Source organism: Rhodnius prolixus, unplaced genomic scaffold, assembly GCF_049639745.1.
Source record: "Rhodnius prolixus isolate KJV_2025 unplaced genomic scaffold, Rpr scaffold_1, whole genome shotgun sequence".
NCBI lineage: Eukaryota > Metazoa > Arthropoda > Insecta > Hemiptera > Reduviidae > Rhodnius > Rhodnius prolixus.
Genome location: NW_027411581.1, coordinates 38,820,939 through 38,837,478, shown reverse-complemented (window position 1 = coordinate 38,837,478; position 16,540 = coordinate 38,820,939). Strand labels below are relative to the sequence as shown.

General features: G+C 34.3%; 1 protein-coding gene across 1 annotated transcript; it reads right to left on the bottom strand.

The window, feature by feature from the left end:
* Positions 1–5,790: 5,790 nt before the first annotated feature.
* Tollo (Toll-like receptor Tollo) lies at positions 5,791–10,384 on the bottom strand. Its single transcript, XM_074139148.1, has one exon. It carries the CDS (start codon positions 10,140–10,142, stop codon positions 6,417–6,419), a length of 3,726 nt encoding a protein of 1,241 aa, XP_073995249.1. The 5' UTR covers positions 10,143–10,384; the 3' UTR covers positions 5,791–6,416.
* Positions 10,385–16,540: the final 6,156 nt, after the last annotated feature.

The following is a 16,540-nucleotide window of genomic DNA, read 5'->3' as shown; positions in this document are numbered from 1 at the left end:
TTATCTGCCCAGCGAACACTTTGAAGAGAGATAAAATAAAAAAAAAGAACGATTGGAGAGAATGTTTTCTTCATGGTTATAAGGATTGTAACCTTAACTGGCTGGAGGTTTAACCGATACTTTTTGAATATTGCTGTTAAAAAGGTGTTTGGTTTGTGCATTCATATACCAGGTAGCCAGCAGGCTAGGCTTCCAATTTCACATCTATTTAACCGTTAGATTTTCCTTCTTTCTTTCTGACCTTTATTTAGGGTGTATTTGTGTTCGTAAAGTGGGAGAAACATATCACTTTAGAGCAAATTGCTTTCAAAATGTTAAATAAAAACACTTTCGCATAATAGGGGTTTGTAATTCTGCCTATCTTTTAGTAATTTCATTGGGTTAATAGTATTTTTATAGTTTTTGATTTTAACTTGGTGTTTAGAACTAGACCTAAGAACTAACTGATCAGAAATAAAATATTTCAGATCCAGCAATCAGTGTACTTAATATAAATAGCTTGGGGGTAAGAGGTCAGAGAGCCCCAGGTTTCCCTAACTAAATGCGAAGAAAATGTTTTGTAAGTAATTGCCTATTTTTTCAGGCGCGCTTTTCGTCCAACTACCAATTAGGTGTCATGGACGGAGGCGATTAGCAAACATACTTTACTGTAAATTTCTTACATTAACCATTAAATAAAATCCAAGGCCTAAGACCGGCAATCGAACCCAGTACCACAATGCATATTAGCTTTGCAGGTCACGAAAATGTTTTATGTAAAAGCGTGAACATCTTTTTATAAAGTCCAAAATCGCTAGTTGTCTGCTTTTCTCCTTAAAAATCCGTAACTAGAGTCTTTATGGATGGACATAAAACTAATTTCTCTCTCACTATTGAAGGAGGTTTATGATGATTGTTTGGTAACGGCAACGTCATACTGTGGGCTGTCCGCGAAATGTTCCGCGCTGGTCCGTTGACTAGTTCCTTGGCTAGACTGGATTGAAATTCAAGTTAAAATTCAAGATACTTAGACGTTAAAAACAAACAAATTACATTAATATTAATAAATTAAATCCCCAGTTGTAATCCCTACGATTGACACATGGCAGCCATTAGGCCTGTAATATATATTAATAAAATAATTTCTTAAGATAACTATGTAGAAAGGGTGGATCTTAAATATTTGCAAAATAATAATAATTTTCGTAAAATTATTGGTAAAGTGAAGGTCAATTTATTGCATTGGCTCCTCTGTACTGAACAAGAAATACAATTTTGTCATCAACTAATAAGATTTTCTTTTAATTATTAATTACATGGCGTTTGGATTATTTATATGTTCAAAAGTAAATTCACCCAGAATCGGTTCCGATCATGGTCTTGATTTTGTTAATCCAGAGTCGTAATTGTGTTTTCCATCATTGTTGGATCTCAGTTTACGTTTGAGTTGTGATCTGTTACATTTTTATAGTCTCCCAAACTAAGTGTAGAGATAGATTCGCTACTGCCAAACTTCCAAACCGAACAAATAAGTAAGATTTAAGATAGGGATTGATTGTACAATTAAATTTTGGAAAAATAGTTCAATTTGTTTTTTAAAAATAATAAATAATCTCCCTTCAGGTGTGACACCCAAAATAACTCAGTTTTAATTAAAAGAAAAAGCATTAACTTCTTCATTTTTGCGATGATCTCAACTGTTGATTAATCATTTATTTAAAAAAAAAAAAATTATTTTATGAATTAGTTATTTGCTTCAAATTATTTGACAGTACTCGTTTACTGTTAAGTGGCTAAATCAAGCACAAAAGAGAACATTCTGAAGCCACATAGTACAGTGGAGGACAATACATTAAGCCAGTTGAGACATGTCTGTATATAACAGGATTAGCCTCTTCTTCCAGGATCCACAAGATGAGACAGAACACATGAGTAGCCTCCATTCGCATTTCAGAACGGCCCACAATAGTAGATATAGTTTAAATGCACAATTTTTAAAATTATGTGGATGCAAAAACCTAAAGACAGGCTAAACAACGGCTTTATTTTTAATTTTTGTTTTCAATCGGTGAGAAATTTTTAAGCGCACAAAGATAAACGCTTACAGAACCTATCTAGGCGATGGAGATGAGGTTTCTCAAAGAAAATAATGTGTACAACAAAAACAGATAGATTAGAAACTCGACTTTGAGGTATATGCAATATGTACGAAATATAAGGTCAACAATTGACTTATTGTAGAAGTAAACGACCAATATGGAGAAGTCATCATTAAGAATCGAGCAGAACTAACCAAAACGAGCTGGAAGAACATTGGAGCAAGATTTAAGGAATTTCTGTAGCCAAGAAGTTGGTTTGAAATAAAAGAAGGAAAATCGTATATTTATCCCTCTTGGAGAAGATGGGCACATTACACTCCTCGCCTCTAGACGATGGAGATCTGATTGCATCTCTGATAAGGAGTGCAACATTCGAAGCTGGTGGCAATGGACCTGCTAGACTGCAGAGGATTTGGTCTAGCGCCCTAGACATGTTACATCCAACTTCTGTAGCTCTGACCTACCAATTACTCAGTTATTATTAAATTACTGTACAACGTTTATTGAAGTTGGCAGAAAAATAATGTTTGACGCAGAACAGTGATACTTCTCTAAATTTGACGACAGCCACGGTAGTCGGGCGATTAGAGAAGCGGTACTGGGTATTTCCAGTCTTCCCTTGGATTATAATTAATGTCTTAATATAATATATTATATTGTACAAATTTAGTATAAGGCTGTTAGTCCCTGGTTTTATTTGCGAGAAAGGATTATCCAAAGTAGACAAATTTTGTATTTTATTAATAAATTGTTGATGTTGAATAATAATCAAAAGTGAGAAAAATAAATTTATGGATTTGGTGATAATATTTGCGGAATTACGCGTTTAAAAACAAAAAAACAATATATATGAGAAAAACTTGTTTGACGTATTAAGTGGACATTTTTCTTACAAATTTCACGAACTTATCTGTTTAATATAAAAAGTGTTAAGTAGTATAGTGAGATTCCTTTTGGATTACAACTTACTGTTGCTACTTGAGTACACGATATTTAAAAATTTCATAGACAAATGTCCATGGACAGGGGAGCATGAAATAAAATAACCAAATTTTTAAGGAAGCATTTCAACGCAACTCTGAAGGTTTTGCTGTTGAAAAATATGTCCACGCAAAGAAAAACTATTTATTTTATAAATGTTGTAGTCACACCTAGAGTCACATAGATTCAAGTGAGACCTAGGATATTGTCCAAGGAGTATAAGCCGATTGTTCGAATTTTGTTAAGGAGAAGAGCGATTACTGTTTCGAGAAGTTTTCGAAGAGCCAGCCTGATGAAAGACGCCAATATGAAGAAGGGAAGGAGAAAACCATCTTAAGCTTGGACACGTCTTGCGGTTGTCAGAAAGAGTGGCTAATTAAAGAAGACCATGAAAGAAAAAGCTGTAAGCACAAGAAGACGAGGTTTTATTTGGCTAAGATGGTTGAATGATGTGGAAGAAGATCTTAGCCAAGCTGCTGTAGAAGTTAGCACCACAAAGCGACCTAGAAGTTTGGAATAAAATTGCAAAGTTCCTATTTTAAAGGCTATAGCAATGCACATTATTAAGTAAAAATTCACTGAATAATTATTTTTATAAACAACGTAGTGCTTTGAAAGTGGTACGAGCAACCAAGCCTAGTAATGTAGTATTTCACCCATTTCTATGTTTTCAAGTACCTGATAGCTTCAAGAGATTGAAGAAAAAGAGTGATAAGAAGATTTGCAGGTAATCTTTGCCAGTAGTTATGTCATCACATACTTCACCAAGTCATACTTCAAGGCTAGTTTCTTTTTGAGAATAATTAGTGATAAAAATATAACCATAAAAATCTATTAAACAAAACTTTTACTAAAACAACCTCAAAATTTATTATTCAATTCTAATAAAATTGAGTTTAAGCTTATATTATTATTATTATTATTTTAAGAGGGAATGGGCCAATTACATAGTCGCTCTAATGCTCTTCTTACTCCAGTTCCAATCGCACGCATAATTACACCAGTTTCAACGCCAACTATATTATAAAAATAGTATTACATTCAGAGCCTTTAAATATCTATGTAGCTGTGTGTGTTTCTTTTACTCTCCTATTTAGTGCCTCCTCCATTCCCTCTCCTCTTACATTTGTTGTCGTTATCATCTTTTTAGACCGGTTGAAGTTTTAATTGAAGTGGCCGTGCCTTGGCGGTAATTTGGACAGCTCCAAATAATAGGGTTGTGCATGGAGTCTGCTGCCTTCTCCAGCTTATTCCATCCCATCCTACACTCTCCGTCTCCACTCTCTATCCATCTATCTTATTCTCTTTTACTATAACTTGAAGGCTTGCCACTAACTACATTCGTATTTTATAATGCCGATTAAAACCCTGTAGCTTATCATGAAGTTACTGCCCACCACTATACGGGCTTTCTTTATTTTTATTCTCTATTCTTCTCAGTCGTGATCATTCTCCTTTTTTAAACTGTAATATCTCATATATCACAAATAAATCATTACACCTTCCTTACTTAAAATATTATTGTTCAATAACAGCCGATTCGCTTTAATTTGAAAAATAATCTGATACCCAATTTGTTCATCATCCATTAAAATGTCTCAAGATTTATTTTGAAAATAAATTAATAAAAATAAATAATTAATTTAAATCCGATGCAACAAGCTGCCGCATTTCTCTTCCATTACGGAAATGCCAAATTTTCAAGTTAAATCTTCTTGCAGATACCTAAATCAGCCGATACCTATCAGGTCTTCCTTTGATTGGAGCCAACTTTATTAGTGTTAGTTTTTATCATCCTAACCGTATGCCTCTTCTATTGCCTTAGCGGTGTGAGGCTGTTAGTCTTATTTGGACCCAATTTTAATCAAAAATAATTTTTTCTAATAAATAAATTTAAAAGTCTTATAAATAAAAAATTTAAAACTTACGGCAAAGTCTAGATCCAGTAATTACTAATATTTTGACATACTTTTAAGTTACTTCATTCTAAGTTAGAATTTTGTAAGTATTTTAACTGTTAAAAAGTATTTATTACAGCTTTTAAACACTTTTGATTTAAAATATCCGTTTATTAATTGATCTGCTGAACAAGTAGTGTTGTATCCCTGAAACAAACTTATAGCAGGCTGAAAAATAACAAGATATTGATCCTTTTAGAGCCGTTATTTAAGAATAAAATTCATTCGACTAAAATGTTTAATTCTTTATTTATGGTTAAGATTGATTTCGGTTTCTGAATTACAATAAAACAATTTCTTTAAACGTTTTCCATTGGACATTTGGTTTTAATATAAATTTCACTGTAAAAGGGAAATATTAATAACAAGGCAAATAAATAATTTAACCAAAAAATTAAATAAAATAAAACAGAAGGGACAAAACTATAAGGTACTACTCGCTCTGATACAAAGAAGTGCATCTAAAATCAGTAACGGCGGATCTATACGATTGTAACCGACCACGATATAATGCAACACTTCCAGATTGCACTGCTTTATGTTACATAATAACTTTGCATTTTTTTTTTTTTAACTATTTCTGTTTACAAAACCAATTTCCTCACATGTTAATGCATTTTTTTGATTGACAAGTATACTTCTGTTATTGGGAAAAATATTATACATTGGGCGAGAAGTAAAATAGTGATAGTGGAGTTTGTGTAACCAGCCGTATTTCGTTGTAATATTTGTTTATGAATTTAAGGTTAGTTTTGATTAAATAATAGTCAAAATTTAGGAAAAAAAAATGGGATTTATTATATATCGATAACAATATCCCTTACTAGCGAGTCAAACTGAACAATTTTTATAAAATTACAAAATGTTTTCTTTTTTTTTTTCTTTTGACTTAAATTACATATCACACTCAATCTATAGGTTTTTTAATAATTTTTCAGTCGTTTAAATGGTGATTCAAATATACAATAGAACCATTTTTTAAATATACATGTTATTTACATTTTCATTTTTTTTATTAATTATTATTTTTTTTTTTTTTACAATAACTTGTAAAATTAAGAAAATTCTTTTAAATTATTACAAAAGTGACGTCTTTTATTTTTTTATTACAACAAACACAGACGACGCTTGGCAAATAAATATAATAAAAGTAATTTAAGTGGAAAAAAATGTTTACAAAAATTTAATGACTTGACTTCATATGTGGCTAAATAATTTAAAGTCTTTCTATTTACAATTTGAAGATTTTTCTTTTCATCTGTACAACATTTACATTTAATTATATAATTACAAAATATTTACATTAAGTACTCCAGTAAAGAAAAGTAACGCCCTAAATATTAAAAAAATAAAGAGGGAAAATTATCACAGTAAAATTATATAAACAAAAAGATTATGCTTAAATATGGATGGCAACAGACCTTGCGTTATTATGATTGCGATGTACATGATGGTGATGGACGGAATGATTATGCCTAGCTTGTAAATGATTACTTTTTGGCCTTTGATTGTTCGGCACATCAGGCAAGGCAAATTTTAATTTTTCCCAAAATAATTTATCACCCCATTGCAAATAAGTATTAGTCTTTAAATATAATCTTATATCCGGATCCAAGTCTTTTTGAGGCACTTCACCTAATACAATAACAATCAAACGTCTTCTCCTATCTCTTAGCACTTGATGATGGGCCGATTTAAATTCAAACCTACACCATTCAGATTTTATAAAATTTTCTGATAATACCATGATCGTCCTGCGCGATGATTCAACCGCTTGGACGATCGTGTCGGCTAAAAAACCGCCTACAGGAAATTCACGATAATGTAAACACAATTTATAAGATGGATCACCATTTTCTAACATTGGTGCCAATTCTTCGGCAACAAATGCTTCATCTTTTGCACTATAGCTAACAAACGCATCAAACAATTTATCTCTATCGTCCATTTCAATTTCGGTTGCACGATAAAATAATCTAACACCAAATTTCGAATGAAACCACACTCGCATCTCTTGTCTGTACATGAACAGCAAACAGCTGAATACAATGATGGTGAAGAATATAGCAAGTGTAGCCACTAGTAGTGGGATGTAATCTTGGAGCTCTTGTCTCTGAATTATTGTGGTGGAAGTGTAATTACCATTAATTGGCGGCTCAATAAAGTTACTAACACTCTCTTGGACACAAGTGATGTTGTCCTTAAGAATAGAATAACCTGCATCATATTCACTACCATTGTAACAGCGAATGGACATCACATCTAGAACGGCATTGCCACTATAAACTAAGTATTCTTTAAACCGTTCGGTATAGTCACAATCACAAGACCAAGGGTTAATGCCCAATGTTAGTTGCGACAGCTGAGATGACAGCTGCCAGACAGAGTACTTGACCAACCTATTGTGATCCAATTTTAACACACGCAACTCCATCAATCCGACGAATGTAGCGTTGTGTATTGAAGAAATGCGGTTATTTTGTAAATACAACTCTCTCAGCCTTTCTAAGCCTTCGAATTCAAATCCATGTAACTCTTCTAATTTATTGTCATCTAATCTTAACAATTCCAAATCTTTTAATCCATTAAAAGTTCTATTATGTATAATTTCAACATTTGATGAATTTAAAAATAATACTTGTAATTTTTTACGACCAATGAAACTGTGGCTACCAACGACCCGTATGTCGTTGCCGTCCAAATATAATTGCGTCGAATCCATTGGGATTCTATCCGGTAAATTGTTTACATAACCGGAAATGGAACAGTCAACAACATTAGCTGTCCAAGATAGATCATGGTAACAAGTACAATTAGTGGGACAGGTCATCTCGCAGTCGCATGCGTCAAAATCGCAACAATGGCAAAATGGGAAACAATTCGACTCGTACTGACATAAGAACTGGTCTGGAGAGGCTTCTTTTAATAAAACGAATGTACTCACTCTGTTGTAGAGTAGTTTACATACAACTGAGTCGAGATCCATTAGGCGAGGCTTATTTCGTTCCTGCTGTTCACCAGGGTACTGCTGTAGCCACTGCATTGTACAGTCGCATTGAAATGGATTGCCACCGATATAAAACTCCGGCAATTGTTTCCCACTTGGTATTGTAGAAATTCTTAATGAATTCTGGGTTAAAATTTTTATATGATTGCCAACAAGTTCCACTCTTGTTAAATTAGGCTTCTTGAAGAATGTATAGGATTGTACTTTTGTAATGAGGTTATTTGAAAGGTTGAGAATTTCCACGCTGTCTGGAATGGCGCTTCCAGTGATTTCGGTTAGCTTGTTCTTACTTGCATCAAAGGTAGTAAGGTGTAGTTGGCTCTCTATTTCAAAGTAGTTGCCTAACTCTGTAATTTGATTGCTGTGAATGTCTAACCATTGTAAGCCCGTTGGTATTTGAGCATAATCAAACCACTGTAATAGATTCTCTGATATATTTAACCACACTAAATTTGGCAATTTACCAAATAGTCCGTTAATTTCTGTTAAATAATTTCCATCTAAACGTATAGCTAACAGATTTTTATTCTCATCAAAAGTGCCAGCCTCAACTTTTTGCAACTTATTGCTAGAAAGATTTAAAATTCTTAAAGCTTTCATACGATCAAAGACTCCTTTAGTGATGTTTGTAAGATTGTTCTCTATCAGCCTCAATCCAACGAGTTCACTCATGTTTGTAAAAGAGGTGTTCAATATTTCCGTAATTAGGTTATCCCCAAGGTCTAATGTCTTCAAATGTGGCACATCAGATAACACCGCTGGAATGTCATATAGCTTGTTACTGTTGAGATGTAATTCTTGCAGATTTGATGAATTCCTTAAAGCTTCGGGGTCAATATAATGTAATTTATTGCTATCCAGCGATAACACGCTCAGTCCGTATAATCCGCTTAACGTGTTACTGTCAATTCTCGTTAATTTATTATTCGATAATGAAAGTGTGTGTAAATTATTTAAGGAAGTGAATGTATTATCGGAAATGGTTTCTATTGCGTTATCTTCTAAGCGTAATATTTGAAGGCTGTACAAATCTCTGAACACTGAAGCTTCTAATCTGACAATGTTGTTACCAGATATGCTGAGAATAACAAGGCGTAGCAGTCCAGCAAATGTAGCGCCGTTAATCCACTCATCAGTCAATTCATTTTCAGATAAATCCAACACTAATAGATTGCTTAATCCATTAAAAAGTCCTGGCGCTAAAACGTTTATAGAATTATTTTGTAAATGTAATTCTTTTAATTCTCTTGTATCGGAGAAAATTTCAGGGGGCAGGTTGACTAGCTTATTATCGGCTAAATTTAAATATGTTATCGAAGTCAATCCATCTAAAGCGTGATCAGCCATGAAAGAAATAACGTTGCTCTCTAAATGCAGTTCTTGTAAACGTGACAATTTAGAAAGTACACCGGCTGCTAAAGAATCAATACTGTTATTTGAGAGATCCAACGTTCTTAAGTTTACGCCACATCTTTCATTTGTTGAACTACCGTATCTTAAACTAGTTATGTCTCTCAACCTGTTTCTGGTTAGATTAAGGAACTGTAAACTGTGTAACGGACAAAACACCCCTTCCGGAAGCCTCCACATATTGTTTATACTCAAGTCCAGTCTTTCTAATAAACCTAATTCTTCAGTGAAAACACCGTTAAATATTTCAAGAGACACTGGTGACCAGTCCACGTTATGGGTGCGTAACGTTAAATTTCTAAGTTGTCGTAAACCACGAAATGCTCCTGCTGTCAAATTGGCCACTTTACAATATTCAATTGAAAGGTCTCGTAGATCGGTTAACGTCTGCAGACTGCCCGGTGTTAATGCACTATGAAAGTATAACATATCTGCACAAATTATCCTCAGTCTTACAGTGTATTGAGATTGGATCACGCTGAAATTTGTATTTTCTAATTCAGAATTAATTGTACGTAGGTGACAAATTAAGGCTACTTCTTGATCAGGTTCAGTGGCACTAGAAACTTCTTCTTCACCAGCACTGGTGACTGCCATCCATTTGCATTCGTCCGGCGCTTGGTAACGAAGCGCTTTGCTTAAAGAGGCAGTTAGTACACCAAATACTGCACCCAGCAGTACTGGAAATACTAGCGAACTGGAACGCATTCTTTTGATTTAACAGCCAGCAGTAGTCGTTAAGGATGGAGGAAGAAGTAGGGCGAATTGATTAGCACTGAAACACCGCCGAAAACATTATACGACCGGCCATAACTGCGACCGCAAGAAGCAGGAAAACTTCGGCACCAGCACCATCACTATCCAATTCACTCATCAAAACAATTTCACAGGCACATAATCCCAGAGGAACATGAATACGAGTTTCTGTGACAAGCGTTACTTACTCAGCGCGCGTCTAAACTATTACTGAAGTGTTCATGTGAACCCTGGCCTTGTGCCCGCTCTCCCCACTCCCAATAACTACGGGTTGGGGTCCTCTGGTTCCACTTGGGGCCGACAGGGGCCGCGCCTGCTGCAAGGTCAACCACCACTCCACCACTTAGGCTTCTTTCTCCCACCATGTGGAGAGAGGTACACGTAGCCCCTGCCGATCCGCTCATTCTTCTTTCTAACACCCTCGCAGCTACTATGCACAATATGTTCAAGTCTTCCCTCATTATTCACTTCGGTCAAATTTACTAACCAGTCAAACTTGCCTTTACAACGCGGATGTAATACGTTCTCATGCTATTTCCATCTATCTCTAAATTCGTGGAGGAATTTCTCAAGTGTTCATTCTTACTTTTTTCTTTTTTGTTTTATTTTTATTTTTTTATGGTTTAGTCAAAGGTAGATGTGTAACCAAGAAGAATGTAAAGCACTTGGGAATTTAGGGGCGGCTTCTGTAATTAAAAGAAGATATTGAAAACAAAAACAAAAAACGTCAATTTAATTCGTACAGAAATAGATGGCATTCAATGTGCATCACAGACTGGCTTGCACCGTATAATACAAGTTCTGTGAGCGGCCTCCCTGAGAGACTTTAATGCCGTATCGACAATGGGACCTTCAGGTATAAAACTCCCATTCCTCCTTGCGCATTCTTCCCCGCCTCCTGTATGAAAGTCTATTCACCACAATTTCACTCTAATTGCCTCGCTTTGCGGCTCTCAACGGAATCCTATTACCATACCTTTTGTTACTGGCTACGTTTTACTTCAAGTCTCACTCCGACCCTTTTAATCCGGATTGAAACGATTTAGAATTCAACACACAAGTATTACAGAACATTTCTCTCCTCTTCGTCTTTCTATATTATTGATGAGCTGATAGTTTATTTCTATTTAACAAATCGATTTCATGGAAATTTGTTTGAACCTTCTCTTCACAGGTTTTTGAAGATATTAATTCGTTCTTCTCTCTATCTCTCTCGTTCTTCTTTAATATCTTAATTCTGAGGATAAAAAGAAACACTATAACTTCCCAGTGCAACCTAAGAAGATAATTTCCTTATAAATTTAAGTCCTTCATCCTCACTTACTAAATTTTTTACGAGAGGATTAATTTCAAACTGTAAGTAATTTTTTTCTTATTTCTTCTTTGTTCTGACTATATTATGTTTCAAGTTTTAAATTTAAAATGATTTGAAGTTTGAAATTAATAAGTTTTTGCGAATACTTCTCCTTATAATCCACTTTACCTCTTTTTTTACTTGAAAAAGGCGCGAACAAAGAATGAATTTCCTGAAGGTTCGCAAAGTTTCTTGGAATTTTTCGCAATTAAATGGAAAACTATTTCAACCGATTTCTGTTATAGAATATTGACTATTAGTGCATAAAAGCTATAATTACTTTAATCAAATTAAATTATTGATTTCGAGTTATCGCCTGAAAGACCCTATTTGAGGTCCCCTGAGTCCCAAAAAAGTGATTTCGAGAAAATAGTTTATGTATTTGGGCGTATTTATATATACTAAATATCTTAAAAATTGCGGGAAGCTGTAACTTTATATTTAGTTTGGGCTCCACTGGGGAGGCCTGACTGAAAGGTAGCAGTCAAAATCCTCGACCAGACTTGGTAGAATTTTGAATTTTTGAGAGTATTTTTCTCGAAATTAGTTTTATCGATTTTTAAATAAAAATATGTACCCATTGTGTACTAATGGTGGTCTAAAAATATTTTTTTTTTTTTTTTTTTTTTTTTTTGGCGCATCAACAGCTGAGGTCATTAGCGTCCGGAGCTTTTTCCAGTGCACTGCCGGCCTCCGGACAGTGTTCTCTCGTTACAGACAACACTGTCCATCACCGGACAGTGAGCTGTAAGAAGCTCCTAGGAAGAGAAAATCTAAGGGTCAGCTGCTGGATTCGAACCCGGGACCTCCGCGTGGGAGTCCAGTATGCTAACCTCATAGCTAATCCCTTCCCTAAAATAAATTTTAACAATTTCCTAGAAAAAATAGATTAATGGCAATTCTTGGTGAGAGGGGGGGGCTTCCTTCTAAAGAACCATTTGAGTGTAATATTGGGTTTTGTTTCCCACAAACTAGGAGGGTTCGATCTGTAAGAAAAGTTTCGAGTTTTAGAACTCGAACTATAACCGGAAGTAGCGCCTAACTTCACTTGTTTAAGATTTTCTGATGGAAGTCCCAATGATTTGCTTTTAACTTGGTAACCTAATTATTGTAAAAGTTTGTATTTGAGAGATTTTATAAGACTATTTAATGATGGGGATTGTTAGGAGAAAATAATAAAAGATGACCGAAATTAGCAATTATGTTCTTGTCTTTTAAAAATTTGAGTTTTAGTTTAGGTCTGTGCGTTGTGTGCAAAATGTTGCATATCCGAAGCTTGGTCATATTGTCCCTTTGTATGTGCTACAAGAACACAAACAATTTCAAAAAGCTAAAGTTGATCTTCTATTTATAGCCTCCGCCACTGGATTGCTGGAAGGTGGCTCTTTTCAAAATTCATTTACCGAATTTGTGAATTTAAGAAAATTATTTTCTTTATGTGAACAAAAGTAAACAATGTTTTACACTTCATTTGGTGTTACTAGAATTATAATTCGCTAAGCCATGTTACTATTACATATTTGGAACATTCCTCTAGGCCTGGGGTTCCCAACCTGGGGTGCGAGTAAAGTCCTGGTAAATAATAGGATATTATTATTATTCAAATATTTTTCATATTTTTATTTCTAATGATTAAGAGTTTGATAGAAAACATCTCATTTATTTTCGTTTTATGAGTGTATTTCACATCTTGGATTGTTATTATACTTGTTTTGATGTGAGCAGAGCACAAAATTTAAATTTCTGGGGCTGGGAGGTTCGAGTGAAATGTCTTTAGGGGTACTTGGAGAAAAAAGATTAGAAACCACTGCTCTAGACAAATTGATTTTATATTTTTTGACCTACTTTAAAAAAATAATAACGACAAATAAATAGCGTTTTGACTTTTGTTTGGTAGTTTTCAAAGAAGAAGATGTACCAATTAATGGATATAGATCAATTTAAACTGAAATTTTGCTTAATAATTTAAAACAAAGAAGATTAAATCATTTGAGTAAGGGGCCGAGAAAATGGAAAAAAAGTTTTGTCGGTTTTCCTAACCTATGAGCATATAATTTCCTCTTTGGAATCTATAAAAAAAATCTTACGTACTTTAGAAAACTTTGTTAATTCAATAGCAGAATGTAAAACGATTTACATGGCTCAAACAGTTTTTGAATTCACCTATATTAGGAATTCTGTTTACCCTCGGTTTACTTTTTGTTGTAAATTATAAATCATTTTTGTTTGTTTGAATTGTGCTATATTTTTTCCTATCCCCAATTTTCCTGAACAAATATAATCTTCGGCATCAGTAGAGAACTGATTTCATATCTTCAGGCGTTATCGGGGATCTATAAGGAATCTAAGAGGAATTTAATAAGGTGAAGCTTTTACTGCCTTGCTCTTAAGAACTGAGTGTATAAGGAGCACTTCAAAAAGTGCCGTAATTTTGACAGTAAATTGAAATTTGTTTTTCATATTTTAAATACCCATAACTTTTGAAAAACCTAACCGATTTCAAAAATCTTTTTTTGTTGTTTTTAGGAGCTCAAATACCACAAAAATATGCAACAAAAAATATAACGTTCCATTTGAAAAACAAAAATTGGATGCTGTATCTCGAGATACAGGGGTTTAAAAAAATGGGTCAATCACAGAAAATAAACTAGACTAAAAATGATTAAATACGTGTTTTTTATTTTTTAGAAATTTCCCGCCGTTAAAAAAAAAAGTGGGTGGAGCATATAACTCTGGTCACCCTGAATATATATAAAATTGTAATTTAACCACATGTGTTTGGTTTTCTTTCTCTGATATTCGTAAATTTCTATGTACTTACAGCAGCCTTATAGATACTCATTTTTAAGGCGCATTAACATCTGTGAAGTGAATATGGCACCCGTAATTTTCAGTGCACTGTCGTTGTAGAAAACACTATTTAACAGCGGACAGTGAGGTTCTAGGAAAAAAAAATTGTAAAAAAAAGTAGTTGGACTCGTACCCTGGGTCTTCGCGTGGGAATCCAGTACGCTAACCAATGTGCACTTCCTTTCCATTTAAGTTCTAACCGAAAACTTCATAGCAGAATGAGGTCATGCATTTTTTTTGCGGGAACCATGGCCGCCCTGTATCTTAGATAAATTATCTATTCCATATTTTTGCAGCTTACAACTCAATGCAGTGCCACCCCAAGTAATCCTCAATTTATTCTCGTCTATTTACATTCTCACGCATTTCCGCTTTGCGGCAAAACAATTTAGAAAGTCTACCTGAAGGAATTGGTAGAAAGAAATCGTTTTATCTATATTAAAACCAGTAAATGCAACAAAATGGTATCTACTAATTCAGTTTTATGGAATTAAAAAATATCCCTGCTGTTAGCACCGAAGTAAAAACAGACCTACTTTTATGAGCAGCGCATGTTTAAAAAGTTCCCATTTTGAGGAAAATAAACCAATTAGCGTTTGCGTTGAGTCGTGAAAGTTTCGATATTTTAAGGCCTTCAACTTTTTATTATATAAAAAAAGGAATTTTTGGTTGTTGCGATAGCCGTCAAATATAATTACAATCATTAAATCCATTAAGTTTATAACACAGATCATCAGTGAAGCATTTTTTTAACAAACTAAGTCATGAATAGTTCTTAATTCTTACGACAAAATTAGTCACATCTTGATTAAGACTGGCTAATTATTGATGTTTTAGTCACAAGTATTAGTTGACTTACTATCTGTTTACCCATTTTTGTACATTAATGTTGCAGAAATAAGATTAAGAATTTATAAATTTTGCTGCACACTGCTGTTCAGTATGGAGAGAAATAAAATGCGGAGATAATATGTTTTACAAAGAGGAGCATCTGTCTGACGAGAGACGTAATCAAGTGAGGTTGGGAGGGACTGGAAGATGAGTGACCTGTAGGTTTAGTTTAGTTTGTCAGCGTACCGTTACGGCATAGGCGCTTTAGCTCTTTTAACTTGATGAAAATATTACGCCTGATCTGTTTAGCTAAGTCCGCAGTGGTGAAAACCACCATAGGGTCTTTCCGTTATTGTTCCTTCTCTAATGTTAGTTGGAGTATTAGTTTCAAAATCTTCTTTGTTTTATCCGGAGATAAACGTTTTGTTGAGCCCAAAAAAGGGACTCTCAGACTAGGCACGAGAGGCCAAAAAAAAGGAAGGTTTTAGGGAATAGCCTGTTATTTATGTCGATGAACATTCCAGCTCAAATATTCTCATACAACTTTTGCTTTGAAATTAGAGCGGTGATAAGAGTCTTCCCTCAGACTCACTTCCCAAGTTATCAAGAATCAAGGTAGGAATTAAATCTCTAGCCCGTATTTGAAGGAAATTGTGCCACCGGAGTGAGAATTAAGGAAGATCAAGAACACTAAGTTGCATAGTGATGATTTTGGAAAAGCCCTGTAAGAGTTTCTTTTTTTAATTTCAGTTTCACATTGGAAACCATTATCTCGAGATGCTCCTTCCTTTTTCTCTTGATTAGATTAAAACTGTTGTAATTAACTTTTGTGTCTCCTTTAATTAGCCGAAGAGAATGTGGCCAGCGCGAGGCACTCCACTTCACAATCTCCCAGAGGCCTCTTCTTTCCAACGCTCTTATTAATACACTGCTTTTAGTTAGGGTACTTTTCTTTTATTAAAAAGTATATTTCCCCCAGAGGGTATATGTCATCATCATCATCACCCTATCCCCTTTGTTCCCAACTAATTAACTACATCATCAACTAACTACACTCTCTGTTTGTTTCTTTTTAATAAATAAAACATTAATTCCCCTTCTTGTATCCATTAAATCCTTTTTGTTAAAACTCCACGACGAACCTGCTAAATTGTTTTGCAACTTAATTCTAATTAAATTTTTTGTTTATTAATAAATAAATTGGAGCTGTTTGCAGTTTTAACTTAGGCTGGAAACATAGTGGAGCGGCGAGCAAAGCGGCGATGATAGCGAAGAGCAAAGCGGCGAAATCAAACACAAGTAAACATATGGGACC